A 27,886-nucleotide genomic window follows, 5' to 3' on the forward strand; every position below is an offset into this window, starting at 1 on the left:
GAATATAGGCACAATGCCATTGCTCATGAAATTGCTGAACACATGTTAGAAAATAGGCAAGGGATCACTTTTGCAAAGAAAGATATGACTGATTTAGAAAACAATATCATTGCTACAGAAATTTCAGAGAGTATGACCACGGAAGAGAATTTAAATGAGAGTGATCGTGGAGAGATAGAAAGTAAAAGTGTCACTGATATCTCAGAGCTCCAAAAGATTGAGTTTGCCAACAAGTGTAAAGCATTTACAGGTGAACAGTTGAAACAGAATGAAGTTGCAAAAATGATAGCTAATGATCTGTACAAAGATAGTATGGGTCAAGATTATGAAATCAACAAAGTCAGTTCAGTGTCTGAAAATGAGGAAGTTGATAAATTTTCCAAAAGGTTTGATCAGGATTTACAAAATGAAATAGATTTTGAGTTTACGGTCACAGAACCTGCAATTAGTCGTGACAACAATATAGCTGAAATGATTGCTGATGATATGGATATTGATGATCACAAAAGGACTACAAATTTTCCCGAGAAAGCTATTGACCTAACATCAGCAAAGTACAATGTTGTGGCCAACGCCATAGCAAAAGACATGCAAATGGGGAATACTGTGATTTTAGATTTTCAAAGAGAGACCTTCAGCTGCCGAGTGACAATGTAGTTGCAAGGATGTTTACAGAAGACATGATGAATGATGCAGACGTTGACAAGGAACTTAGCATGATCAACCAAGATTTGACGTACATTGAACCATCAGTCAGGTCCACAAACATAGCTGCGTACATGCTGGCATACACAAGCATCGACGAAACAGAGGGAACTATAAAAGGAGAAGGCAACACGACCCCAGGGGATGGAGATACTGTAGAAAACGGAGACCACAACAGTCCAAATAATGACACGCCTGATGACAGCACACACCCTGGAGTCTCAGAATCTGCCAGCAACATTATGAGTGAACCCTTTGTGCCGATTGACCAGCCAGTGACCTCTGACCCGGTAACCATAGCAGACATTGAAGAGCATCAGGGTATGTTGTCATCAACAGTGGTCAATCCATTCATATCAGATATCTTTTCACCATCTGAAGAGCAAATCACAGCTGCTGCAGTGGGGGCAACAAATGTAAATTGTGGGTCAAAGGTCACACTAAATGAATATTCAAATAGTAGCAATGAAAGACAAAAAAATTTGATGTTGGAAGACAATCCATTTCTGACAGATGTTTTCAAACCAACTGAGCTTGATATACTAGCAGCTGAATTGAACTCGGTAGATATGAACGGGAATATGAATAGCAAGGATAAAAATTACCAAGGAAGGGATTAGGATTAGGATTAGAAAGTGTACATACGACAGGGAATCCCTTTGTCAGTGATGTTTTTGTGCCTCCTCCAAGCAATAACACTGTACCAATAATGCAGTCTGCAAATTCTTGTATGGCATCAGTAATGCAACCTTTAACACATGATCCTTCACCAGAAATTCAACCTTCACCAAGCAGTTCTCGTCACCCACGTCCTACATCAATTTTTTCGGCTTCAATAATACCACCCTCATCATTTAGTACAGCACTGGCAACGCAAAGCAAATCATTATGTAATTCACCTGTTCAAAACGTCCAGCTCGAACCACTCCCTTTATCAACAACTACACTGCAACCCAATCCATTCTTGTCAACACCTTCCCCAACTTCACCTGTCGGCCAAGGTAATCCTTTCTCAAAAATCACCACCTACCGACCGGTACGCTTGTCTAGTATTGATACCCTAGCCATCAAACCAGCACCTCATAGGAAGGGGCTGTCATTCCCCGAGGTAGTGAAATCACCAGAAAGAGATGGAGATATTCTTTTGCAATCAATGAAAGTTTTATCGCACATTGAAAAAACCAAACAACCCCTTCGTAATTGTACAACGTGTTGTTGTCATGGCAATTCGGGTCATGAGTGTCAAGGACATGACTCTCACTCTGCAGAGGATGTGGCCACAAAAACATCTGTAAAATTGAGCAACGGTTTTAAGGTTAGAATCCCTGAGGATGTTGAATATGATGAGGCACAGTGTCCAGGGATAGTAAAAAAGGACTTGAGAACATCTCTTCTAAAGTGTGCAGATGAGGAGTCCAGAAAATTGATAGTTTGTGAGAAAAATGCCGCTAAGAATGGCATTTTTGAAAATAATGCTGAGAGAAGTGTCGCAAGAGATGCCAGTGAAATTAAATTTCATGAAAAGTTTGGTAAAGGGGAAGCTGATTCAGATATTACATCCAAAGAGAGGAGTTTGTTTACTAACAGCAGGAAAAAGTTTGAGTTAAGTTCTTTTGCATCAGAGGAATTCATAAAAGCCGCCTCCAAATTTGATAGTAAGGGTAAATCAGAATTATCTGTGAGTGATGAAGATGGAGAGGACTATGGCAATATGAAAAATACTGAGGTGACTGTGCAAGACAACTTTCAAGATCACAAATCTAATAAAATGAGAGACAATAAAGATTGTGTTGAAATGTTAAAAACTGGAATAAAAGATATTCATGGTAGTGACAGTATAGATTATAGTGATAATGACAAAAAGGGGTTGAAAAATATCAACGCCGTCAAGAATGGGCAAGAGATTAAAATATCTTGTATTGATGAAAAAGATAGTTTGCATAAGGACATCAATATTCACACAAATGCAGAATCAGAAAAGTCAGTACCTTTGGCTTGGCCTGAAAATGATTTAAGAGATAAAAGTTATATATGCAGTGGAAGGGAAAATAATGATAAGAATAGCCCAGTTGATGTAAATGTACATAACACTGTTTGTAACAATGGTGGTGGTGTCAATGGTGATGGTGACGGTGTTGTAAGTAACTGTGGTGATGGTGGTGGTAACTGTCAAAGTGGTGTTGGTGTCCGTGTTGGAAGCTGTACAGACAATGTCAAACTAACTGTTTCAAGTTCTCCACTAACAGATGATGACCCTTCTGAGATGAATCTTCAGCACCCGGCTGCAGCTGAAGCCGATATGAATCCCATTTCCTCTCTCATTCCCATCCCATCTTATACATCTTCACTGTCTCCATCCTTGTCCACTCAACATCCTGATCATACATCAGCTGAATCTGAACTTCATCAGAGTTATCTTGACCAGTTTGAAGACCTTTTAGACTTTTCCGAAAGCAAGAAAGACAACGATGCAGTTTCTATGGAAAACAGTGCACCTCCATCTCTTCCAATACATCCTCTTCAAGATGAGGAATCTGCATTATCACCTGCAGAGGGCAGTTTGCTGACTTTGAATGATCTTACCGAGAACCAAGGCAAGTCTACTACACCAGTTGAAGACATTGCCACGTCCTTGACTACTGTTCCTGTACAGTCATCGCAAGATTTGCTTGATATTCAGCCCAATTTTCCATCTACACCCAAAACTCAGCAAGATGAGCTTCTACTTACAGAGACAAATACCAGTGTGATGATTGTTAGGTTTGGACATGAGTGTTCCCACTCCACAACAAACAGCACATAAGTCTGAAGGGGAAAACTTGTCCAGTGTTGGAGATAATGTTGATGTAGGTATCTCTCCTTCACAAACAGCCATTGCAGACTTGCTTGGCGACAGTGACATCCTGGCAGATACAACAAGAACTCTGTATGAGATGAAGGACACAAATGAAGGAAAACAGGTACCAACGGAGAATGTTCCTTCAAACACAACTGATAGGGAATATCTTGATAAATTACCTGAGGCAATGCATGCAGAAGAAGACTCAGATGATGATGATAGTAATAGGTCTTGTGCAGGATCCTCTGTTGGAACATCTCTTTCTTGGTCATCTGGTGATGAGGAAGATGAAGATGATGACAGAGTTCCAGATACACGTGGTGACTCAGTACAAGGCAAAGATGAGGGGCTTCATGTAAACGATGGCAGTGGGGGTTCTCTTGATGAGATCACTCCTGTTTCAGATGGAACATCAGTTTCCGATGATGATAATATAGATGATGAAACAGCTAACAAACCAGAGAATGATGGTATCATTACTGCATCAGAGGAGATTTATGTCAAGACGAGTGAAAGTGGTCAGAATCAAATGCAGACAGTCGCCACAGAAGAAGTACATCAAGATAATGAAAGTGAATCATCAGTTTCTTTTGGATCTTCTGTGTCTGAAGAAGAAGAAGAAGAATGCGTAGATCATCCAGCTGCATCACTTGATGGCACCAAAGTTCAAGACGTCATTACCGCAACTAAAAATTTACATGAGGCAGTTACCATGCATGTTCCAGGACCAGAGGAAGATGCATTTGAAGAGGCACTTGAACTAGTGAACTCCGAAGAAGTAGCGTTTGCTTTGATACAAGAAGTGATGCCTCCAGAACAGCTAAGCTTTGTGCTTGTGGAGTGTCCACAGTTAATGCAGATAGAGGATGAAAGTAGGGCCCAGTCTTTCACAGATGCACAGCCTGATGTACAGGAGCAACAGATCAGTGCAGAATCTGCTTCATTTGGCTCAGATGATATTCTTCCAAGTGAGAACACTACACCTGACAATAGCGACGAGATAATCTGCTCAGAAGACCAAACAGAAGAGCTTGAGATTGAGAAAAACATAGATGATACGCAAGACAGTACTTCAGTGACAGAGGGCACAGACCAAAAGACTCATGAGACAGTTGAATATATTTCACAAGAGGAAGAAAGTGGAGAGAGTTTTCCCACAGAGATAGATGATGCTGGAAGCCCAACAACACAAGATGAAAATGAAGGTTTAACCTTTGATGATGAATCTTGGGAAATATTAGAGCCAGCAGAAGAGGTGGATGTCAGTGATGAGGTTGCAGAAGAGTGCAGCATAGTCAAATATGAGGAGCCACAAGAAGTAGATGTCTCACCATGGGGAATATATCCAGTAGCAGTGGACTTGGGTAACATGCTAGGGTTTGAAGACTCTTTTGTCCTGCCTCGGGAAGAGGAGAAGTCCCAGTCTAAAGCAGAGACTAAACTGATGGATGACTCACATCATTTTAAAGATACAGCTGAAGGCAAGCTGCTGGTTCAGTCAGAACCCGTTGAAATGGTTGGGTCAGATGAAATTGATGAAAGGGTTGTGTTGGCAGAGTCAGATGCACCAGTGCCTTCTGTCGTGGCACAGAGTGGGGAAGTTATGGAGGAGAAGACTGAGGAACTTATTGAAGAGACTGAAAGTGTGGTTACTGAAGATGCTACACCCACAGATAACTTGTCAAAGATGTCAGAAGAGACCGAAGAGGATAAGAAAGAGTTTTCCAAAAGTAAGCTTGATGAGAATTCTGAATCCTCAAATTCCAGTCCAATGGTTGAGAATCAGCAAGAACAAGATGAGTTCATTCAAATAAAGGAAGCTGATGAAAAGGAAGATGTTGAAGATCTTTTATCACTTTCTGTAGAAACTGAAGAAACAATGTCTCCAGATCCTGCAAGTATGTTACCTGTACTTCGTCATAGTGCTGATCTTGACGTTCATAAAGTAGATGAAGACATTTGCAAGCATTATGAGATACCGTTGGCAGAGCAACAGTTAGAAGTGACTTACTCAAAAGAGAACTCTGCGATGGTGTCCCAGGAAGAGTGTGAGGAAGAGTTTATCATAATCAGTGATGACACGCCCGGTGTAATGGAGATATCTGTTGAAAGTGAAATAATTCCTGAAGATGTGGTAGAAACAGAGCATGAGGTTAAGGATGATACCAAGACACCACCCGATGAAGTGTCAGCAGCACCAAGCCAGGACACAGGTCTACAGGTCAATCCCCAACGTGTAGCTTCAAAGAGTGTTGAGGTGTTCCAAGAGGATGTCACTGAAGTGCAGCCAGAAGTCAGGCATGCAACACTACCATCAACAGAAGAGACAACCAGGAACTTTCAGAAGTGCTCAGCCAGGAGCCACCAGTTTTAAAGGTCTCTCCGCATCTGCAAACAGCTTCAAGGAATGTTGAAGTGCTTCCAGAGGATGTTACAGAAATGCGGCAAGAAGTCACTCCCGAGAACATACCATCATCAGAAGTATCAGTAGGAAAGGTGTTTGAAGTGCTCAGCCAGGAACCACCAGTTTTACATGTCTATCCCCATCCACAAGTAGCGTCAAGGAATGTTGAAGTGCTGCCAGAGGATGTGACAGAAATGCAGCAAGACCTCACTCCTGAGAACATTCCATCAACAGAGGTGCCAGTAGGTGGAATTTCAGAAGTGCACAGCCAGGAACCACCAGTTTTGCACGTTTATCCCCATCCACAAATAGATTCAAAGAATGTTGAGGTGTTTCAAGAGGACATTACGGAAACATTACAACAGGCTACTCCTGAGAATGTACCCTCATTAGAAACACAGTCACATGGTGTTGGTGAAGCGGTCAGCCATGAACCACCAGTGTTACAAGTTAACCCTCAATGTTCAGTAGATTTAGTGACAAACGGAGATTCACTTGCTGAAGATAACACACAAATGCATACTGTAATCCCTGGAGTAACTATTCCAGCAACACAGGTGTCACTGGACAAGGTTCCTCAAGGCACTGAACAAGAGCCACCTGTTTTACAAGTCTCACCAGACCTGACGACGACTTCAGAACCTGACAGTAGTGTTGAAAGACAGGCAGGAAATGAGAGTGTATCACCACAAGACCCAACGCCTGAGAGAGCTAGGGAGGCTGTTTTGCAGGAAAAACCATCGTTACAAGTGTATACAGAACAGGAAATTGTACAAGAACTTCCTGTTGATCCAGTCACTGTTGAAGTCCCAGAAAGTGAAATTACGGACAAACCTTCAAGTCAAGCTGACAGCTCTGTGAGCCGTCTAGCTGTATCAGCTCAATCAGAACCAAAAGCTCTCATTTCTCCATCTCAAAACATTTCACCCGCACCAACTTTATCAGAAGTCAAGCCATCTCAAGCCTCTTTACCTAACGTCTCCTCTAACATAGACTCAAAATCACCTAGCGAATCAACTGCTCATACCATTCATGATCCAGTCACTTCCACTTCTGAACACCCACCATCAGATCATTCTCAACTCTCCTTCACATCTGATGTCCCAAAGCCACCAGACAAAGTCGTCTCTTCTTCGACTCCTGGAAACTCCACTCTTCCTGCGTCTGATGGTTCCTCCAAGCAGCTGACCCCTCATCTCACTTCTGTACCTAACCAACCCAGACCCAGATCCTCAGGTCTGTCTCTCTATTCTTCCTTACGTCTTTTTATTTCTAACCTTACTTAACCCTTGTCTTTCTGCATGATCTTTATCCTCATCAATGTCGATCTTCTTTTACCAGTGATGGACTTTCAGAATTCCAATTTTGGTACACCTGAAGAACGCTGACCACATCTGCATTTGGAATTAATCAGTATCTTTTTGAGGGTACCATTTTTAAAGGTATACAGTCACCTGTAATCTAAATATGCCCATATATAGTCAAAGGGGCATTCCTTGGTATTCAAAATGCCCATGTGAGGACACTGTATTTTTTTAAAGCGGCCACCCGTTTAAAATCTGTGATTGGTTAGATTTTCCCTTTCCATAGTAACTGTGGCAAAAATGGAACAGGTGACAGTACACCTTTAATGACTTATGGTAGAATGCACATCAGGGACAGACAATTCAGACTTTTAAACTACCATTTGTGAAGGCTTATTTTGATGCTCATAGAGTAAATAAAGTTTTCATTGTCCTATTTTCTATGAAAATCAAACATTTTAATTTTCCACATGGAGTCGACACAGGGATGGCGGCCATTTTGAATTCAAAAGTTTGGAAATATTCAGTAATTTGTTTCTCAAGCACCAAATTTTGCACAAAGACTTTCAATTTTTATTCTTGATTTTGAAGGGAAGGGTTTTAAGTTCTTTTACCGAAAGATTGAGTAAGAGTTTCAAGTTTGAGGCGTGAACTACCTCACGATAGTACTCACCTCAAAAGTGAGAGGCTTAAACCTCGGCTAAAAATTTCTCCCAGGAAACTTTTAACAATTGTGTCAAAATCAACAGTAAATATCAGAGTCACTGTGCCAAGTTCATCTCAGAGAAAAAAATTACCTTCAATATACCGATATTTGAAGTCCAAAATGGCCATCATCCCTGCGCTATTTCTATGGGACAAAAGAAAATGTTTGATTTTCACAAAAATAAGACCATGGAAAAGAAAAATTTATTCACTCCAAGAACTGCAAAATAAGCCACCTCAAGTGGGAGACCAAGACAGTATTGTAACAGTTTTAGAGTCTGAATATCTGTCCCCCAAGAAGGCGCATTCTACCTCAGTACTTAAAGTTATACTGTCACCTGTTCCAAATTTTGCCACAGTTACCATGGAAAGAGAAAATCTAACCAATCACAGATTTTAAGTGGGTGGCCGCTTTTTAAAAACAGCGCCCTCACATGGGCAGTTTGAATACCAAGGAACGCCCCTTTTACCATATATGGGCATATTTAGATTACAGGTGACTGTATACCTTTAAATATCCCATGGATAGTGTTGAATTTTCCTCTAATTTATCGTGAACCCAGTGTTCTTCAGGCTGGACCAAATTTTCATCAACAGACACAGCAAGTTCTACATTATGACTTTATCTCAGAAAGAATCATACAACGGAAGTTTTGGCAACATACTATTGTGGAACAGGTGTTACTGATTTACAATGTTTGTTGTACCAAACTTTCAAGTTCAGGGGTGTGATAAAGCTCCTGGCCAGTAGCTGTGACTTTTGATGTATTTTCCCAGTTTTTTTGTTCCGATTGTAAAACACAGTGTCTTGTTTTACTCCTGAAGTCATATCCAATTGCCTAAAATAATGGAAATACGCAAAGTCACAGCTATTTCTCGGCATAAGTTCTGGTATGTTTTAACCCTTTCACCCCCAGTTCCCTGTATACAGATCCAACTTTACCATAGAAAACAATGGATTTGGGACAAACCATGGTGGTGAAAGGGTTAAGACTAACAATAAGCTTGTATCAGCCATAAAATAATATGAAAGTTGCTCAAAGACTCAAATTTCAACACCTCATTCAAAGACCTCAATTTCAAAATAGATGCCAACATTTTTTTTGTCCTGAGGAATTACACTTTTTGTATTATTGGACATCTGCTATATAGAATTTTTTTGTTTTTGCTTAAAAAACAGGTGACCCTTACTGGATATCTCAAGCAAAAAGTACCTTTTGTGTTTGCCTCTGTGCAGTCACTTTTTTATAGAACCAATTTGGTGATTGCAAAATTTCGTGATTGAAAGTTTTAAGGTAGTGTGTGCCTCGAAAGTGAAAAGACTTAAACATTTTCTCAAACTTGCCTCAGTGAAACTTTCAACCATTCTCTTGCCAAATCAAGAATAAAAATCAGGGGTCACTGTGCAAAGTTTGGTAACAGAGAAACAAATTACCTAACATTTACCAATATTTGAAATTCAAAATGGCAGCCATCCTTGTGTTGACTCTATGAGGAAAAATGAAATTTTCGATTTTCAAAACAAGACACTGAAAAACTTTCTTAGCTGTAGATCAGAGAAGTATTGCAAAAGTTTGAGCATCTGAATATCATGCTACCTTAATGTTTAGGTGTTGTTGCATAAAAGAAGCATAATATGCCAGGTCACATTGTAATTCATATTGAATTCTCCCTGAGAACAACCTTCACCCGAGAATAATTCCTGCACTATCACGAGACTGAGGCCTTCCCTAACATGACAGCAATTTTTTCAAGGTGAAAACACATGACCGTAGAGAAAACTGAAACTCGTGATTAGTTTTAAAGATTCTGATGCTTTCTGCAACTAACCACCAACATTTTGTTTAGCTTTACAGGTTGTTGCTACTTTTTTATTTTGTTGAGATGTATTTCAAGATATGATTATTGCAATATCTGAAAAGTGGTAACATAAATATTTTGTTGTCTTTATCAATAGGCTAGGAAACCTTAAGCATCTCCCCTTCATAAATTATTCAATAACTTAAAACAGTTTTCCGTAACTTGCTTTCCATTATTTATGAATATTATTTATGAATTTCAAATGCTGTGCAACTTTTGATGTATTTTCTCATGGCAAAAGGGGCTGTTTGTGCAGGCAGTATTTATATTTAAACAATAAACCACACCAGCCACAGTATACCACGCGATTTTGAACAGTTCACGACATATGTGCACGAGCAATAGCGAGTGCATATGGAGTGAACTGGTTAAAAATCGAGTGGTATACCCATTGCTTAGGTGATTTATTGCCATTATATCATAATATTAAATTCAAATTCTGGCGCAAAATGTCAAAAATGGAATTTTTCTCTAGCTGAGAGCTCATGCCAGTACCAACCGTGCTATATTGCTAACATAGCACAGTTATTTTCATCTTTCAACCAATCAGATCGCAGTATTTACACCATCAGTATATTGCTATGATATAATTAACAATAGGGGCTGTTCATAGGGTAGTATATTGTTTATGATGTACTGTGTTTAGTATCAGGTCAGTTTTATGTCTAATGTACCGTGAGTCAATGTTGATAATATTGTCAATTTTGTCATTACCAGAGGGATTGTTGACAAACAGGAGGGTGTCAAGTCCAAGTGGTGACAGCGAGTCGCAGACTAGCGGTGACGAGGCCTCGACGACAAGCGGGTCCTTCAGCTGCAGTGAAATTCCATCTCCCGTGCATCACGCCATCACGAGCATAGCAGAGATTGAGGAACCTGTAAGTGAGACGGAGGAGGACGTCGTCACTGTTGAGGTGGTTCCGGAAAAGCCAACAAGTAATGGTGTCATTGAGAGTGACATTATGGAAGAGGAGAGGGTGGTCATTGGACAGGAAGACAATTCTGATAAAACGAGAGCCACGGAAGTGAAAGCCCCGAAGTTGAAAGCGTACCAAACGACAAGGCTACAACACCTGATTTAGATAAAGACGAATATCCAGCTAGAACTGTAAATGATTTGGACGCTGCACAGAAAGAAGCAGTGGCGCGATACATGGAGAAATATATAGATGAGGAAGAAGAAGGGGATTTGATGAGTAGCATGCGAATCGCGGAAAATGTCGCGAAGGCATCGCCGCGAAAGAAGAGCATGCCGCAGCACTCGATAGACGCGGAGGAGAGGATGGCTGGCGTAAACCTGAAGGAAGAATGGCAGGACGATGATGATATCATGAAACACCATGCTGATATCGGGGAAGATTGGCTCAACGATGTCATAGAGATAGATATTACAGACCCGGTACCGCCGAGAGATGATGCATTAACAAGACCTAGTAAGTCTTTGACTTGTGTAATTTGTGAGTTTACCCAGCAAAATTATCATCAGTTGATCAATCTCCGCAGCTTTCAAGAAATAGATTGGCATTTCTAGGAGTCTCATCCATATAGTCAGAAAAAAAGGGCCCCCAGGTTTTGCTTATTTACGTTTTTGTTTGTTTGTTTATATGTCTCCACACAGTGAAATTTTGAATGAGCATGGTATATACACAGAGCTGTGAGAAACTCTATGACGCCACATGCATTAGGTAGAAGTCTATCGAAAGAGCTCTTCATCAACAGCAATAAAATCAAGGAATACACGACATTATTTATTTTTTGAGACTTGTTAAAATGTATGCATAAGAGTGCTGCCTTGCTGTAAATAGACAACAGTTTATATGGTCAGGGAATGGTGTTCCGTCGTGGGACCGTCATCTCTCTTCCAGTGTTTGTGGTTTCAATACCTTTCACTGCCTGACAGGCAAGATATAGCTTGCCATAGTATGGCAATGCTGCAGTTCAGAGGAAACACTGATACATACATCTTTGTGATAGTCTTTGCCACATTTACTACACTGTAGAGTTGTCTGTACATTATTCTAGAATAGGAAGCTATCGAAGAAATTCAAATGTGCTGAATGTTGGAAATTTTATCAATTATTTGGAAACATCCTCACAATCAATATTAATGACCAAAAAGTAAAGACACTTCTGTTAGTGTGGATTTCTTGCTGGTCATATAAATGATATATTTAATATTAACCACCCACAGCATCATTGGATCTGGGCGCAAAACCTAAAACCAGGAAGAAAGTGAGCCCCCCTGCAGAACTGAAGATCACTGACAATGATGATGACAGGGGGTCCACACCTAGCGACAGCTTTGATTTGAGTAGAATTGACGATTTACAGACACCGGACATGCGGACACCAAGTCTCAGAGATGACAGTAGTATTTTGATGACCAGCGGTGAAATGGAATGGGAAGGTACACATACTACATTCTTTCATTCTTCCAAGATGTTACCGTTTACAATGAGACTGAATTTAGTTAAAGCAACAGTAAAACTGTAGACTGTAAGATTCATCGCTCGAGGCGCTCTAAGACAGGGGAGCATAGACAGCACCCGCAAACGATGGATCTTTCAGTCTACAGTAACTGTAACTTTTGATAATTTTGGGGGTATTTGTGTTTAATCTATCAACATTTCTTGGTGTACGTGCTTTGACATGTTGAAATACCCAGTATTTGGTTTGTCGATCAGTGAATGCAGTGTGTCAGAGTGCAATGTGAAATGTTATTGTTGGCAATTGTATTCAAGTCCATAACTGAATTCACTTGTCAACACTAACAGTGTCGACAAACCCATGAACTTGCTCTTGCTATCATGTATCATATTGATTCATTATTTTAATCCTTTGGATAACAACTATACACTTTTGATATTTACCACATTCATGTGTATTTTGTATATGAGCAGATGACACCCCACTGTCCAAGACAACTTCATCAGAAAAGATCCCAGAATACACAGCAGCGGAAGAGACAAAGGACAACAGACACTGGAGAGTTGTTGAGATTGGTGGAAAGAACTACAATTTAGACATGAAAGTTATACACCCATACAAGAAAGTACTTTCCCACGGTGGTAGGTACCGGTACAATATTTCAGATTCAGATTCATATTCAGAAAACTTTATTATCTCCTGTAGAAAAATTTACATGTAGTTCTCAACACCAAACACAAAACAACACAAGAATTATTAAACATAACATAACATGATACAAATAACAAAGAAATCTAAAAACAAAATACATGAACAAGTTACCAAATCCAGCATTGTTTCTGTGTGTATTGACATGCCTTAAGGTACATGTATCACCTACTACGGAAGGAGTGAAAAACTGGTGCTGAAAGGTATAGGTGCAGTCACCCCCTGGATGTACCAGCGTGGACTATAGGGTTATGTATAGGGTTGGCGTAACTATCCAAACAGTAAACATCCAGGGGGTAGCTGACCTAGAGAACTGTAGTAACTACTTGCCTATTTTGATAATGTACATGGTTCTTAGCTCTCTTGTAATTTCTGATGTTATTCAGTATATCAACAGGGTTGTAAAAAAGCATTGCCGTATTTTTTCATTTGTCTTTGACAATTCACCACTGCCAGCAGGCAATATCGTAAGCAAATTTTGCTGGAGTGGTAAACAAGTACACAACACTGATTAGATGAAATATAATGTGTCTCATTCTTTGACAGGTTACTATGGTGATGGACTAAATGCAATCATAGTTTTCGCAGCGTGTTATTTGCCAGAAAAGACAAGAAAAGATTATAACTATGTGATGGACAATTTATTCCTGTAAGTCAATTCACTACTTTAACCATTCACTTTCATACTAATGGTATGTACTGCTTCATGGTCATTGTTTTTGTTTTGAAACAAATAATATCACCACAGTGTTACATTAATATTGAGATATCTGTAAACTTTCTTGAAAGTCATGGAAAATTGAAATGATTCCTAGAAATTCTTGGAAAACGGACTTACTTCCTTAGTTTGTGAAAAAAGCTTGGGCTATCATCAAATTATCAATTTTCATGAAAATGTTTTGGAAACAATTGGAGACAACTGTGATGTGTTGATTTATGATATCAGCACTGAAAAAATGGCAGATTATTCAGTAATACTCCCAAAAACAGCTGACTTTCTCAGTGACTTTGATTCTGGTATTGGTCACTTGGCCAACCAAGTAAATATCAATCACCAACCACATTTTAGCAGTTTACAATCTTATGCTACATAAATCACCAGGTACCAAATCAATGCAAATAATTTCAGCTGACCCTAAAGCCATTTGAAAGGAGATATTCTTTTTTGGTGTGTTTGATGAAAACATAAACATCCAGCACTGTATACAAACTCAGTGGCTCACAGCCAAAAGTTTAATGACCCTATGCATGAATGGAAATCTCTGAAAGGGCGCCCTCTGTGGCAGGAGTTTAAAACGATTCGTTTTGAAAAGTACACATTACCTACACTGCCACTTTGTGCATCTTTCATTTCAAGATTTTAAAAAATGTTTGCAAATAAATAAAATTTCACATGTTTTACAGTATAGAAGTTCACAGTTTTACCAATTCTGAATACTTAACTAGGTATATATACTGCTGACATTTCTAATATTCTTTTGTTGAGTGAAAAACACTTTGTACATTTACATCACATCTACAGATATGTTATAAGTACACTAGATTTACTAGTGGCTCAAGATTACATGATTATTTACTTCCATGGTGGATGTACCAAACACCAAGCACCAAATCTTGGATCTTTCATTTCAAGATTTTAAGAATGTTGCAAATAATAAAATTTCACATGTTTTACAGACCAGAAGTTCATAGTTTTACCAATTCTGAATACTGAACTCGGTATATATAATGCTGACATTTCCCATATTTCTTTTGTTGAGTGAAAAACACTTTGTACATTTACATCACATCTACAGATATGTTATAAGTACTCTAGATTTACTAGTGGCTCAAGATTACATGATTATTTACTTCCATGGTGGATGTACCAAACACCAAGCACCAAATCTTGGATGGTTGAAACGATGTTACAAGATGATTGACAGAAGGTAATATTTCACCAATATGGTGGATTTGGCTTTTCATTGAAGGACCAGTAGCTGCAAATTTGAATAATTTTTTTCACTTTTTTTTATTTGTTTGTCAACTACCATTTCTTGTTGTCGCATGTTGAGATATACAGTATTCAGCTTGTCAACTCAGCTTGTACATGTGTAGACTGCATTGTTATTGTTTACAAGTGAATTCTGGTCTGGACTAGAAGTCAGATGTAAACAATAACAGTGCATTTTCCATTTAGAGAGGCTGTAGGCAAACTATATACTACGCATCTCAGTGTGCTTTGGAAGTAGAAAAAAGAACTTACAACTGATGTATAAAATAAAAACAGTGAAAAAAAAACTCCAAAAGTTACAGCAACTGTCCTTAAAAAATATGCCAATTTCTACAACTTTGTATTTTCAATGACTATTTGGCAAAACTTGTTTTGTGATTCCATTTTTCACAGAAAATGTCAACTGAAAAGAGTGCCTTTTCTGTTCCTGATTTACATGTTTGTTTTACTTCTGTACTTTAACCGTGTGACAGGGTATCTCCCCGCGTACTGTCATAGGTCACTAGAGGTTAAAGAACTGACGATGTATAACACAAAAAGCGGTGATGTCACTGCATTGTTTAAAGAATTTGCAATTCCTCATCAGCCTTGTTTTTGCCATTTCCTTATAAAAAGAAAAGTTCCCTGTATCAGTGAAATCTTTGAAATATTCTGAAAGTGTACGTAAAGACACAATTACCTAAGATACATGAAAATGATGATGGACATTTTCAGTGCTTTTATAAACTGTAAACCTGGACAAACAGCAAGATCTGATTTGACACGTACACATTGCTTGGTCAACATTATTGGAGTCTTATGTTTGAATTTGACATGATATTCTTGAGATAGAAAAAAACAAACAAACAAATTCCTGTTTAACACTAACTTTACCCATGTTTTCCAAAAATGCTGTACATGATGCATCCAGTTTAATAAGTCTTCTTGATACAGAATGATCTAACATGATACATCTACCGAGGTATCATCATGTAATTTCTAATATCATACATCATTCAGATTAAGGAAGAATCTGAAAGCCTTACTGCTGACCCATCCAAACCTGTGGTTGAAAACTGTAGTCAGATTTTCAAAGCCATTTATTAGGTAAGAATATAGTTGTTTCAAAGTATCTGTACAATGGTTTATTTTCAGTTAAAGTTCTGGTGTCTATCTTTGGGACAATATATGTAAGGATGTGTATGAAAGTATGCTATGCATGTGTATGTGTGTTTGTGTACATACCGTACATACATACATACCTACATACATACATACATACATGCTTGAGTGCATGTGTATGTGTGCATATATGTATGTATGCATGTGTGTGTGCATTTTCATGAATGTGTATGTTTGTGTGTGTGCGTGTGAATTGAGTGCCAGATGTCAGTGTTACTATCCATAGACAATTCTAGACATCAGCATGTGCAGTTGTATCTGATAGCAGTCTTCTTTCTCTTTTTTCAAGTTCTAAATTCAGCCGTAAGTTACGATTTGTATCAAGTCTTGAAGATTTGAAGCAGCTCACCCCACTGGAATACGTCTACGTACCGGAGCAAGTTAAATTGTAAGTCTTGAACAAACTTGTGTGAATCTTATCCACATCTTCCAAATGATTATGATAAACATTGACACTATATCCTCTATGCTGAATGAGTTAGACCAAGATTTTGAACTGACCACAGCACAAAGAGAACCAAATACGTATAGAAATGTGTATTTCCATATATGTAAACACACATGGGTTTGTTTGTTTGTACCACCATCACATGATTCCTTCGGTGTACGGAGTGTGTAGAATTCTGTGGGTCATTTATATTCCGGAGTAGAACCATTGACACAACATCGACTCCAGAGAGTTTGTTTTGACTCGTTAAAAGTTTACACATTGTATGTATTGATAAAGAAATGATGCCAAGAAATTTTTGGAAGTTTTGAAATTGACTCAAAGAGTTCAGAAATGTATTAGAGAAAACACAAATTGTTTGTGACTCTCAGGAAAAGAGATTTTTTTTTGTATTTTAATTCTTGTCGTGAAATGCAATCAATTGAGAAAATTAAGAACAAATTCTTGGCATAGAAAATCATAATTCAATATTAGTGTGAAACTTTTCATCAATGAAAATCAATAATGACAGTCATTTTTGTCAGTGATTTGCGTCTTGTCCTCAAAATGAAAATTTGAGTAACATTTTTTGTGCCACAGGCCGCTGAATGGTTGGAGATATTTTCCATCAAGACAAGAAACAAATCATGAATATATACTTTAAATGAACATTTCAATTCATCATAAAGTTAGAATTTTTGAGAAAATGTTTAAAGGGTACATCATTTATAAATTTTGTAACACCAGTGGTCTGCGTCTTGTGTCAGTGCTTTCCTTAAAGGTAGTATGTGCCTCAAAGTTGAAAGACTTCAAACTTTTGCTCAAACTTCTCATGAGGAACTTGAAGTCATTCTCTTTTGAGATAAGAAGAAAAATCAGGGATCACAGTGCAAAGTTTGGTACTAGAGAAACAAATTTACCTTATATTTACTGGTATTTGAAATTCCACCCCTGTTGTAATTTCATAGGACAAAATAATATTTTGATTTTCACAAAAATAAGTCAGAGAAAATTTATTTCCTCAACAAACTTCAAAATGAGCCCCAACAAGTTGAAGACCAAAAGAGAGTTGTAAAAGTTTTAGAGTTCAAATATCTGTCCCCAAGGCGCATCCTACCGTAAGGACAAGCCACATCATATTCATGAAAATACTCATTTGAAAACTTCAACCTCAACTTCCAAATTCATTGTAATTCACCCATGCAGGAGAAATGGTTCCATTTTACCATCGGTGCCATTACATTTGTCAAGTTCATTCATTTTTGTATCATGGATAGTACCCCTCCCATCTCACATTGTAAATGTCTTTTTTTTACATTGCATATGTTAAGATTTGATGACAAGAAGCGGAAGAAAAAGGTACATTGGTTTTCAGTGGTTTGTCTGTTTGTTTGTTGTTTTGCATGCCTAACTAAATACACTGAGTGAAGTTTCTCTACTCTTGGTTGCCATGGAGCTGCTTATCCAATATGGCCGCCAAAAAAGGAAATCAAATAGAACGCAATATGTTTCCTCATGGTAGCCATTATCCGTGTGTCTGAAAGTGAGAGATAAAACGTTGGGGGCGCTGTAAGAAAAGAAACTGGGGTCAAATAATGGTATTACAGCCCTCTTCCATTCTGATGGACTTTCCGATTGATTGTCAAAATTACATTTTAGCTCGGAATGTTGTTGAATTACATTACAATTCTATAGTCAAACAACACATAAAAGTCCACAAGCTGTAGCTACTGTCTGTGAACCTCATACTCCAATATGTAGGTTTGATATCATTGCAAACAGCTCAGTCACTACCAACTAATATTTGTTATAGCAGTGACTTTACTGAAAAATCATATAACCACCACGCAGACAAGATAAAAAGCTGACAACTCTTTCAAAAATACTACAAAGCTTATCACAATTTTGTATATCTCGATTTGCCGACATACTGTAAAAGTGTAAACATAGCAATAAGTCTGGAAGATAGTATCCAGACGGCCATGTTGGAAAAGCAGCTCCTATGGTAATGGTATAATTGATTCTACTGAATCTAACAACATTTCATTTCACTTTTTTGTCATTCTTCCACAATTTTCATGATTTAATCCACACTTTTCATAATTTAATATATATCTACACTTTTCACATCCAGTTGCACTGCACTCTAACGCCACAGCAATAAAAAAAACACACCTAACATTTGGTTTCAGATTTTCAGATTTCAAAATGTAAAAAGACAATTATGAAAAAAGCAAAATGGATGGAATCAATAGTATTGCAGTTATTAGTCCCCACGGACACCGTCCGGGAGGACTTATAGGTTTGGTCATGTCCGTGCGTGCGTGCGTGCGTCCGTGTGTGCGTGCGTGTGTGCGTCCGTCCGTCCGTCCGTCCGTTCACGCAGATATCTCAGAGATGCAAGGAGCGATTTCATTCAAACTTGGTACAAGGATTACTTCATATGTCATACAGATGCACGTCGATTTGTTTTGTGATACGATCCAATATGGCCGCCAGGCGGCCATTTTATTACGATATTTTCATGTACAGAGCCATAACTCAGACATGTTTCAACTGATTTTATTCAAAGTTGGTACAAGGACATTGACCATGTCATAGATATGCATGTCGATTTGTTTTGTGATACGATCCAATATGGCCGCCAGGCAGCCATTTTATTACAATTTTTTCATGTACAGAGCCATAACTCAGACATGTTTCAACCAATTTTATTCAAAGTTGGTACAAGGACATTGACCAATGTCATAGATATGCAAGTTTATTTGTTTTGTGATCGGATCTAATATGGCCGCCTGGCGGCCATTTTATTACGATTTTTTCATGTACAGAGCCATAACTCAGACATGTTTCAACCAATTTTATTCAAAGTTGGTACAAGGACATTGACCAATGTCATAGATATGCATGTAAATTTGTTTTGTGATACGATCCAATATGGCCGCCAGGTGGCCATTTTATTACATTTTTTCATGTACAGAGCCATAACTCAGACATGTTTCAACCAATTTTATTCAAGTTGGTAAAAGGACATTGATCAATGTAATAGATATGCATGTCGATTTGTTTTGTGATACGATCCAATATGGCCGCCAGGCGGCCATTTTATTACAATTTTTTCATGTATAGAGCCAAAACTCAGGCATATCTCAACCGATTTTATTCCAAGTTGGTACAAGGACATTGACCTATATGTCATACATATGTACCTCTATTTGTTTTGTGATACGATCCAATATGGCCGCTAGGCAGCCATTTATTACGATGTTTTCATGTACAGAGCCATAATACTCAGACATGTATCAAGCGAATTTATTCAAAGTTGGTACAAGGAGATTGACTACTGTCATACATATGCATGTCAATTTGTTATGTGCGGCCATTTTGTTACGATTTTTTCATGTACAGAGCCATAATACTCAGGCATATCTCAACCGATTTTATTCAAAGTTGGTACAAGGACATTAACCTATGTCATACATATGTAGGTCTTTCTTGTATGTAGGTCATTCTTGGCCATTGAGCGCTATCTGTAACAAAGTATTTTTATCACAGACCTAATTAATGAAGAGGACTCTATCCTCTCTGAGGACATGTAATCAAAGTACCCATTAACAAGTGGGGACTGTGTCATCAACGATGACTTGTTATTTAAAAATTCTGACAAATTGCCACATTTTATAATGTTGGACATTATTTATTTATTCATTGAACATTGTGCCGTGGTTCAATTCCTGTATGACGTTTAGGTCATCAAGGGGTCAGGGTTCAAAGGGTCATATCTGAAACCATTAAAGGGAGGGGATGGGTTGTTGGAACTGCGCTCAAAGGTAGTATGGGACCCATACAACCCATGTAAACACTGTATCAAGGGTACATTGCCAATTGATAAAAATTAAAACATGTTTATCATAATGTACATCGTACAATTTAAATGTTGCAGCTATGTTGACATGATGCATCCAGATATCATGCATGAAAGACATTGTAAACAAGAAAGTTTCACAGGCACAGTTCCAACAAATTCCCCCCCCCCCACTTTCAGCAGTGCAATGGCCCTTAACTGCTCTTCCCACATACAACAGCTTGGTGCATTTTCTCTCACAGCCGTAGCCATATATACAGACACATACAGCCATACCCAGACATACACAACCATACCTATAGATACACTACCACACCCATAGATACAGACACACTCAGCCATACCCATAGATAGAGGCGCACACAGCCATACCTGTAGTTCAAGTACGGGCACACACACAACCATACCCCAGCATCCAGACTATCACATCTTACATAAAGATCTAATGTATATCAATTTATTTCCACAGTCTTCTGGTTATCTTCCACTTGGCCGGTGGTTCCTCCTCTGCGTCAACAAACCTTTTAGTCTCTTTACTTACTTTACGACTTCAGCACCTTGAATTTCACTGAGGTGTTCATCTCATTTCAATCTTGTCCCACTGCATGGAGTGTCAATGTCGACCCTCACAGTCCTGTGTTTCTCCTTCCTCCTATCAACCCCCTCTTCAAATGGTGTAACCCTCATCAAGAATGACGCCTTCTGCCACCAGACATTGGTATGTCCCCATTGTTATCAATACGTAGCATGGGCCAATCTACAGGGAAACAGGGGCGACTGGATTAGAAATACACAAATTGTAGAGACACTGTACCCCTTTTGTATGGTCTACTCACAATGAAAACAATTGGAATAATCTATAATTTGGTATTATTAGGGATGATAGGGTCCTTTTGATGATTGTTACACCAGACTGGAATGCAAGGGTTGATATCATTGCTTTCTTTTTCTGGGTTTATTTTTCTTTTCTGCATTGATCTTACTTGCAAAGTTTCAGAGTTGTACAGAAGAATTATTTAGAAATTTCAACTGTCATCTGTGAATAATTGTACTTGTTACGGACACATGTACTGGTTTAGGGCAGTGACGCAATGAAATCTTCAACAAAGTCACAGAGTTGACTCAGAATCTTGTGAGTTTGCATTAGGGGACACTGAAAATAAAGTGATGTGCATCAACCGAAAGGCAGTTCATTGAAATTGTCTCCGTGCAGATTTGAAAATATTCCCAGAGTTAAAAGTCGACAAAACTATCACGCTGAATGATTTTGATCTGGGACTTCTTTGCTAGGTTTGTAGGTCTACAGGATGTGAATTCAAATTTGATAAAAAAATTAATTAAATTTCGTGTTGTCATTAGCTCTCTCACATTTTACAATCGTTGGAAGTATCAGCCCAATTGTTTACCACTTGTTAAATTTCTGATGTCAACTCTGAAACTTCCTCACACAACTTTTGAGTTCTCAGTTCTGTTCTTTTCCATTTTTCTGTTCTCTTCATTGTCCCTGTCCTGCTCCATGTCAACATCTTTCGCAGATATTTTATCATCTTGATAAAAAGTGGTTTGGTTAGTACTGTCATCTCTCTCAATTTCACAATCTTTTCAAACTTTCCATCAACCTACTTCCTTCCTGTGCCACCCTGTATTAAGGTAGTATGCGCCTCGAAAGTGAAAGACTTGAATTTTTGCTCAAACTTTCCTCAATAAAATTTTGAACCATTCTCTTACCAAATTAAAAAAAAATCAGGTGTTACCATGCAAAGATTTGTACTAAAGAAACAAATTACCTGACATGTACCAATATTTAAAATTCAAAATGGCTGCCGTCCATGTGGTAACTCTGTGGGGGAAAATTAAGTTCCTCATATTTGAAAACCTAAGCTGGTTAAAATTTTTCTTAAACCAAGTGCTGAACCCCCTACAAGCCGTAGACTAGAACAGTATTGAACAAAATTGAGTCTGAATATTTTTCCCTGAGGCACATTCTACCTTAAACTGAGTTATTTATTTGAACAAGTATGACCATGGCAAGTACTAATCCAAGGCAAAGGCAGAATTAACCTAATCAAGTTTTATCTGGTCTAACAGGCTTTCCAGCGGCTTCCTACTTTGCATATTTGAAATGTCAGCCAATCACCGTTCACCATTCTGGCTCATGAATATGCTAATGTGCTTCACTATGCTGTCTGACCCAACTGATGTTTGCATTTGTGTAATAATTTGATAATTGATTTTTTTATTGTAAGAAGTGACTGTGTAAATGTTTTTTACATACCTTACAAAGTGTTTCTTAACATAACTAAGGAACACCTTGAAAATTTAACCCTTTGAGCACCAAAGTCAATTTTTGTCGCCTTTATAAAATATACTCTATCTCGTCAATTTTTTTTCAGATTTTTGCCAAAATTTTGATAAAAAACTGTAGGCAACAAAACACGATGTCCATTTGGTCCAAAATTATCAAAACAATTACAGAAAAATTCATAATAATTGGTAAAATGTTGCACTAAAATTTTGGTTGGAAAAATTACAGCACTTGAAGGGTAAAAGGGCCTGTAGCTGTAACTTTCAGTGATTTTTCACTATTTTTGTTTTGAATGTCAGCCACAGTTTCTGTTTATAATTCCAAAAGCGTGTTGAGATACACAGTATTCAGCTGGTCTGAACACACTGGTATTAACTGCACTGTTATTGCTGATGTGTGAATTCTGGTCTGGACTGGAATTCAAATGTAAACAATAACAGTGCATTTTACATGTATAGGCGCTGTGTTGGCAAGCCAGACAGTTAGTGTTTCAATGTACTTTTGGAAATGTTGAGATACAAAGAAATCAGTATTACATCACAAATCATTCTGTGCCATACAAATTGCACAGAACAAAATACTGGAAATATATCAAAAGTTACAGCTTGTGTGTAAACTTCTTAGGTGTAGCAATTAACCCTCTGCGTGCCAAAGTCGATTTTTGTTGCACTTATACTATACAACGTGAACAACTTCCTTCATATCTAGACAATTTTTTTCAGCTCTTTCCAAAAATTTTGGTCAAAAAGTAAAGCCCATAAAATTTTAACCCATTTAGTCCAAAATCTTGGAAAAAGTACAGAAACATTCATAAAAATTGATAAAATGTTGCCCTGATATTTTGCGAGAAAAAATTACAGTGCTCAAAGGGTTAACAGGCCAGTTTTCAGCGTGTTTAATTTTGAATGGCATCTCTCACTAACAGATATTATATAAAATTCAGCATGCCATGTATTTAGACACAGTCACTCCGCAAAGCAGATAGGGTATTTTGTAGCACATCTAGCTAGATGTGCATTTTGTGGGTTCACATCTGACTGACTTAACCCATTCACCAACATGGTATGGCCCAAATCCATTGTTATCAATGGGGGGATTGTGGACCTGTTCACGGAGGGGTGTACATGTTAACCTGTTCCCCATCAGACTTCGGTACATGCCTACATTTGGTACATGAAAGTACACATGGTCTCATATGAATATAAGGAGTTTGATATCATGTTTGATTTTCAGTTAATCCAAATATACAGTGTGCCCAATTTCTTATTAATAATGTTTGCTGTGCATAACTTGGTATTCTGTTCCTCATTGTGGAGTTTGAGTTCTTGCTCAAACACTACTCATTATCATATTATTTGCATACATGAATACCATTATGTTGTTTCATCAAGCATCAGATACCCAGTTGTCACAAAAAACTCTTAACCCTTCTTCCTCAATTGGTTTGGTCCAAATCTATTGTCATCAGTGATAACTGTGGGTGTGTTTACTGGGAAATGGGTGTGAACAGGTTGCCAATGGAGGTTTTATCTTTTTTGAAGTTCTCAAAAGTGTCACAAAACTGATTCTAGTCTTGTTCGGGGGTCGTTTCACTTTCCAGAACTGAGAAAAAAATCATGGCCGAACTTCAGAGTGCCAAGGCGAAGGCGAGGAGATCGTCAACATCTTCTAGAGGAAGAGAGACGACTGGAAGAAATGAGGAGACGGCAAGACCTGGAGGAACTGATGGAGCTAAGAAAGATTCTAAGAAAGCGAAGGACAAAGCTAAGAAGAAGAAAAAGTAATCATAGTGGGGAAAGTGAACCATGGATCTCAGATGAGAGTGACTGGTTTGATGATATAGATGTTGATGAACTCCAAGCTATCACAAAGCTCTAAGAATTGTGTATGTGCGATTTGATGTGCCATACACTCATGAAGTTTTTCCACCTTTTTTCTCTGCAATTACATCATGCGTGTTTCAAGCACTTCTTTTTGAAACATATTTTTGATTTAGTTTAGTATTATTGTGGTTATTGATGCCAGTAAACCTGCTGCATAGGACAGAGATATACTCAAAGAAGTTTGTTTTTTAAATGTCTTATAATGATCTTGTGGTCAGAGAGAGGTCAACATAACATATTTAACCCTTTCACCACCATGGTTTGGCCCGAACCAATTGTTATCATGGTGATTGTAGAACTGTTGACTGGGAATCAGGGGTTAGCAGGTCAATGTTTCCCTCATCAAAAGGAACAGTCACATATCCACATACTGTGTTCCTGCCTTGTTCTTTAAAACAGATGTAACTTAGCTGCAAAGGAATTTTTTGGATCATACAGGGCTAAACTGATGATAGGTTTGAATGGAAAATGACCGCAAGTCAATAATGTGCAAATATTTTGGGGGTTTTCTGCAAGTGAGTGTGTGTGTGTGTGTGCATTTTGGTTTTAAGATGGTGTGGATACATTCGCCCTGAGGTTTCACATAAATTATAAAGTGTGGTGTGAAGTTTGTTTGAAGCTCAATTTTAAAGACTGCAGTCGTTTGATCTTGAATTGCACTAGGATTTTCAAAAATCAAAATGTGTTTTGTCTTGCATTACACCAGGATTATGAAAATATCAAAATGTGTTTATTTTATCAGTTGTTTGTCTTTTATTATAAAAGTATATTCCAGTTAGTACCTGCTTGAGGGTATGGGGCACCCTTGTTGATATTTACTGCTATATAGGCCACTGAACTTTTTGTAAGGGCATATAAAAATGCTTGGAAAGTACTGATTTTTTATCAAATATTAATTAGTTTGATGAAGAAATAGGGACATTATATGCTGATTCACCTTGATTATTTTATATTGTTGGTGTTAATTTTTAAATAGATAAGCAGTTCAAAGCCCCCTATGTCACCAGCAATATATACAGGGCTCCTTAGTTCAGTGACTGGAGTATGAATGTATCTGAATTACCTCAAATGCCTCCTTAGGTTTATGGAAAAAATTACCCAAGGGAAATGTTGCTTTTGGTTAAATGGATATTGTATAAAACACTATTAGTGTCAAACTGCACAGAATTGTTCGGAGTCAAATCAGATGCCATAACCAGTATCCAGATTTTGTGACACAAGAATTTTCACTTCATTTTATGCAAGATGGGAAAAGGGGCCAAATTATTCCAAGCCAGACACATCAATGCAAAGATTACTTTATGTTACATGTTTCATTCAGTTGACACTTATGAGATACAAAGCCACAAGCATTTAATCAAATTGGTACTTACAGATACTGCAAGGAGTCGTCTTGAGAAATACAAGATGCTGTCTTCATTTTTATTCTGTAAACATCTTGGGTACCTTCCAAAATCTGTAATGTAAAGAGACCCCCTAGGCTTATGCTAAGTTGTTATTGTGATCTTAGGGGTCCTTGCAAAATCTGTAATGTAAACATACTCCCTAGGCTGATGTTAAATCATTTTGATGATCCTAGGGTGTCTTGGTGAATCTGTATTATAATCATACTCCCTAGGCTGATGCCAAATTGTTATTGTGATCGCTTGTATAATCCATGCTATAAACATACTCCCTTTCCTAATGCCATTTGTGAGTTGTAGACTAGGGTAAGTAAAACTCAATACACGGTCCTGGTGATCCTGTAGGCTGGCCTAGTAGTCCTATATGCATCATTTAGTGTTTAGTCTTACTTCAAGTCAATTCTTCTGTCAGGCAAGTGAAAAGGGCCACTTATCAGCTCAACATTGTTGCCCAGTGACTGACGTCTGAATTTGCACAGCCCTAAAATCACACTCAGTATACTCTTAGCCTACAGTCAGACTTCAACTAAGTCACTGCATTGGTTTGTTTTGAAGGAAAACAAATAGAAAGGTTTTGGAACAGCTGAGGAACACTTGGCCCAATCTTCCTATGAAAACAAACACATACTCTTAGGGGGCTTCTCATGGCTTTTCAACAATCTGGATCCCCTAGGATGATGTCGCTTTGTAAAAATTCTAAGTGTAGGCTAAGCATTGTAAGCAATGGATTTGGAATGAAGGGAGAATTCATGTCACAGAGTTAGCAATGGATTTTGAATGAAGGGAGAATATTGTTATTCCCAAGTTAATTATGGTACAGCCACATAAGAAAATTGTGTTTTTGTTTGTATTTTATGTCGACTCATTTGTCAATAATGATTACAGTACCTATCAGCTTTCTTAGCCATGTCCTGATATGATTTATTACTGTGTACAACAGCATGCAGCAAAACTTTAAGTTTGCTAAAGTCAAAACTTGCCAATGAACCTAATCTTAAAAGATGGGTGTGCCCAAAGTAACTATTTATAAACAGAAAATTTGGTGTTCACATCCCTAATGTTATTTGTCATTTAAATATTAGTATTATGAAAACCCTTACAAAGTCATAAAAGAGTTTAAAGATGCACCTCCATGTTGATATACATATAGAGTATTATCCAATCAAATTAAGAGGTCACAGTACAATAACCAATCACAGGGTAGGGATTTGAATTAGCATATAAATGCTGACCATTTACCTCTTATGTTTAAAATGATAATTTACAGTACATTTATTCTTGATTGCAGATAAAAGCCTCAAGTAAAGTTTGTGTTTTAGTGCAGTGTTACATGGAATTCACAAAAGACGTTATTTTCTGTATTTTTTGGATTTTCCTGGTGATAATACAAATCATTTTAGCTCCTACATCAAAAATAATTTCAGAGAATAAAAAGAAGTGTTTATGCTTGGTCAGTATTGTCGTTTGATAAATTTTGTAGTTTATTTAAAAAGGGGTATGCAAAGTGGTTTGTGAAGCTTTTGCACATCTCAGAAACTGGCCGTTGAGGGCGCTATCAATCTCATCTAACGCCCGAAGTGGTTCAGGGTAGCTTCTATGCTTGGGTTGCCTGTCCTGCAATTTGCCATTTACTGGTAATCACTACAACCTGAAACATGTCAAGGATTAGAAATATGTGCATTCAGTTACCTCGTATTGAAGACGCTTGTTCAATTCGTACAATCTCAAATATTCCATCCCTTTAAATGAAGTAACCAGGGGCAAAGCAGGCAATCTATAAGAATAGCTATTTTGAAACCGCCCAAGCTGGTGAAATTTTACTGCTTTCTTGCTGGGTTGTAAGCTATTCCAGAAATATTTCAGCAGCAGAGAAATAAAATATCTGGGAAAAATTAAA

At 38.0% G+C, this 27,886-nt stretch overlaps 2 protein-coding genes across 2 annotated transcripts; both read left to right on the plus strand.

Annotated features, from left to right (window-relative positions):
- On the plus strand, window positions 1-10,899 carry LOC139123591 (uncharacterized). The gene is made up of 2 exons (XM_070689757.1): window positions 1-1,026; window positions 10,535-10,899. Exons 1-2 carry the CDS (start codon window positions 666-668, stop codon window positions 10,897-10,899), a joined length of 726 nt encoding a protein of 241 aa, XP_070545858.1. The 5' UTR covers window positions 1-665.
- Window positions 10,836-27,886, plus strand: LOC139123590 (BCL2/adenovirus E1B 19 kDa protein-interacting protein 2-like). The gene is made up of 10 exons (XM_070689756.1): window positions 10,836-11,250; window positions 12,009-12,224; window positions 12,718-12,885; window positions 13,499-13,601; window positions 14,749-14,880; window positions 15,945-16,031; window positions 16,396-16,494; window positions 17,865-17,892; window positions 21,934-21,964; window positions 24,304-27,886. Exons 1-10 carry the CDS (start codon window positions 10,971-10,973, stop codon window positions 24,579-24,581), a joined length of 1,422 nt encoding a protein of 473 aa, XP_070545857.1. The 5' UTR covers window positions 10,836-10,970; the 3' UTR covers window positions 24,582-27,886.

Source organism: Ptychodera flava (genome assembly GCF_041260155.1).
Source record: "Ptychodera flava strain L36383 chromosome 23 unlocalized genomic scaffold, AS_Pfla_20210202 Scaffold_23__1_contigs__length_28996876_pilon, whole genome shotgun sequence".
Lineage (NCBI taxonomy): Eukaryota > Metazoa > Hemichordata > Enteropneusta > Ptychoderidae > Ptychodera > Ptychodera flava.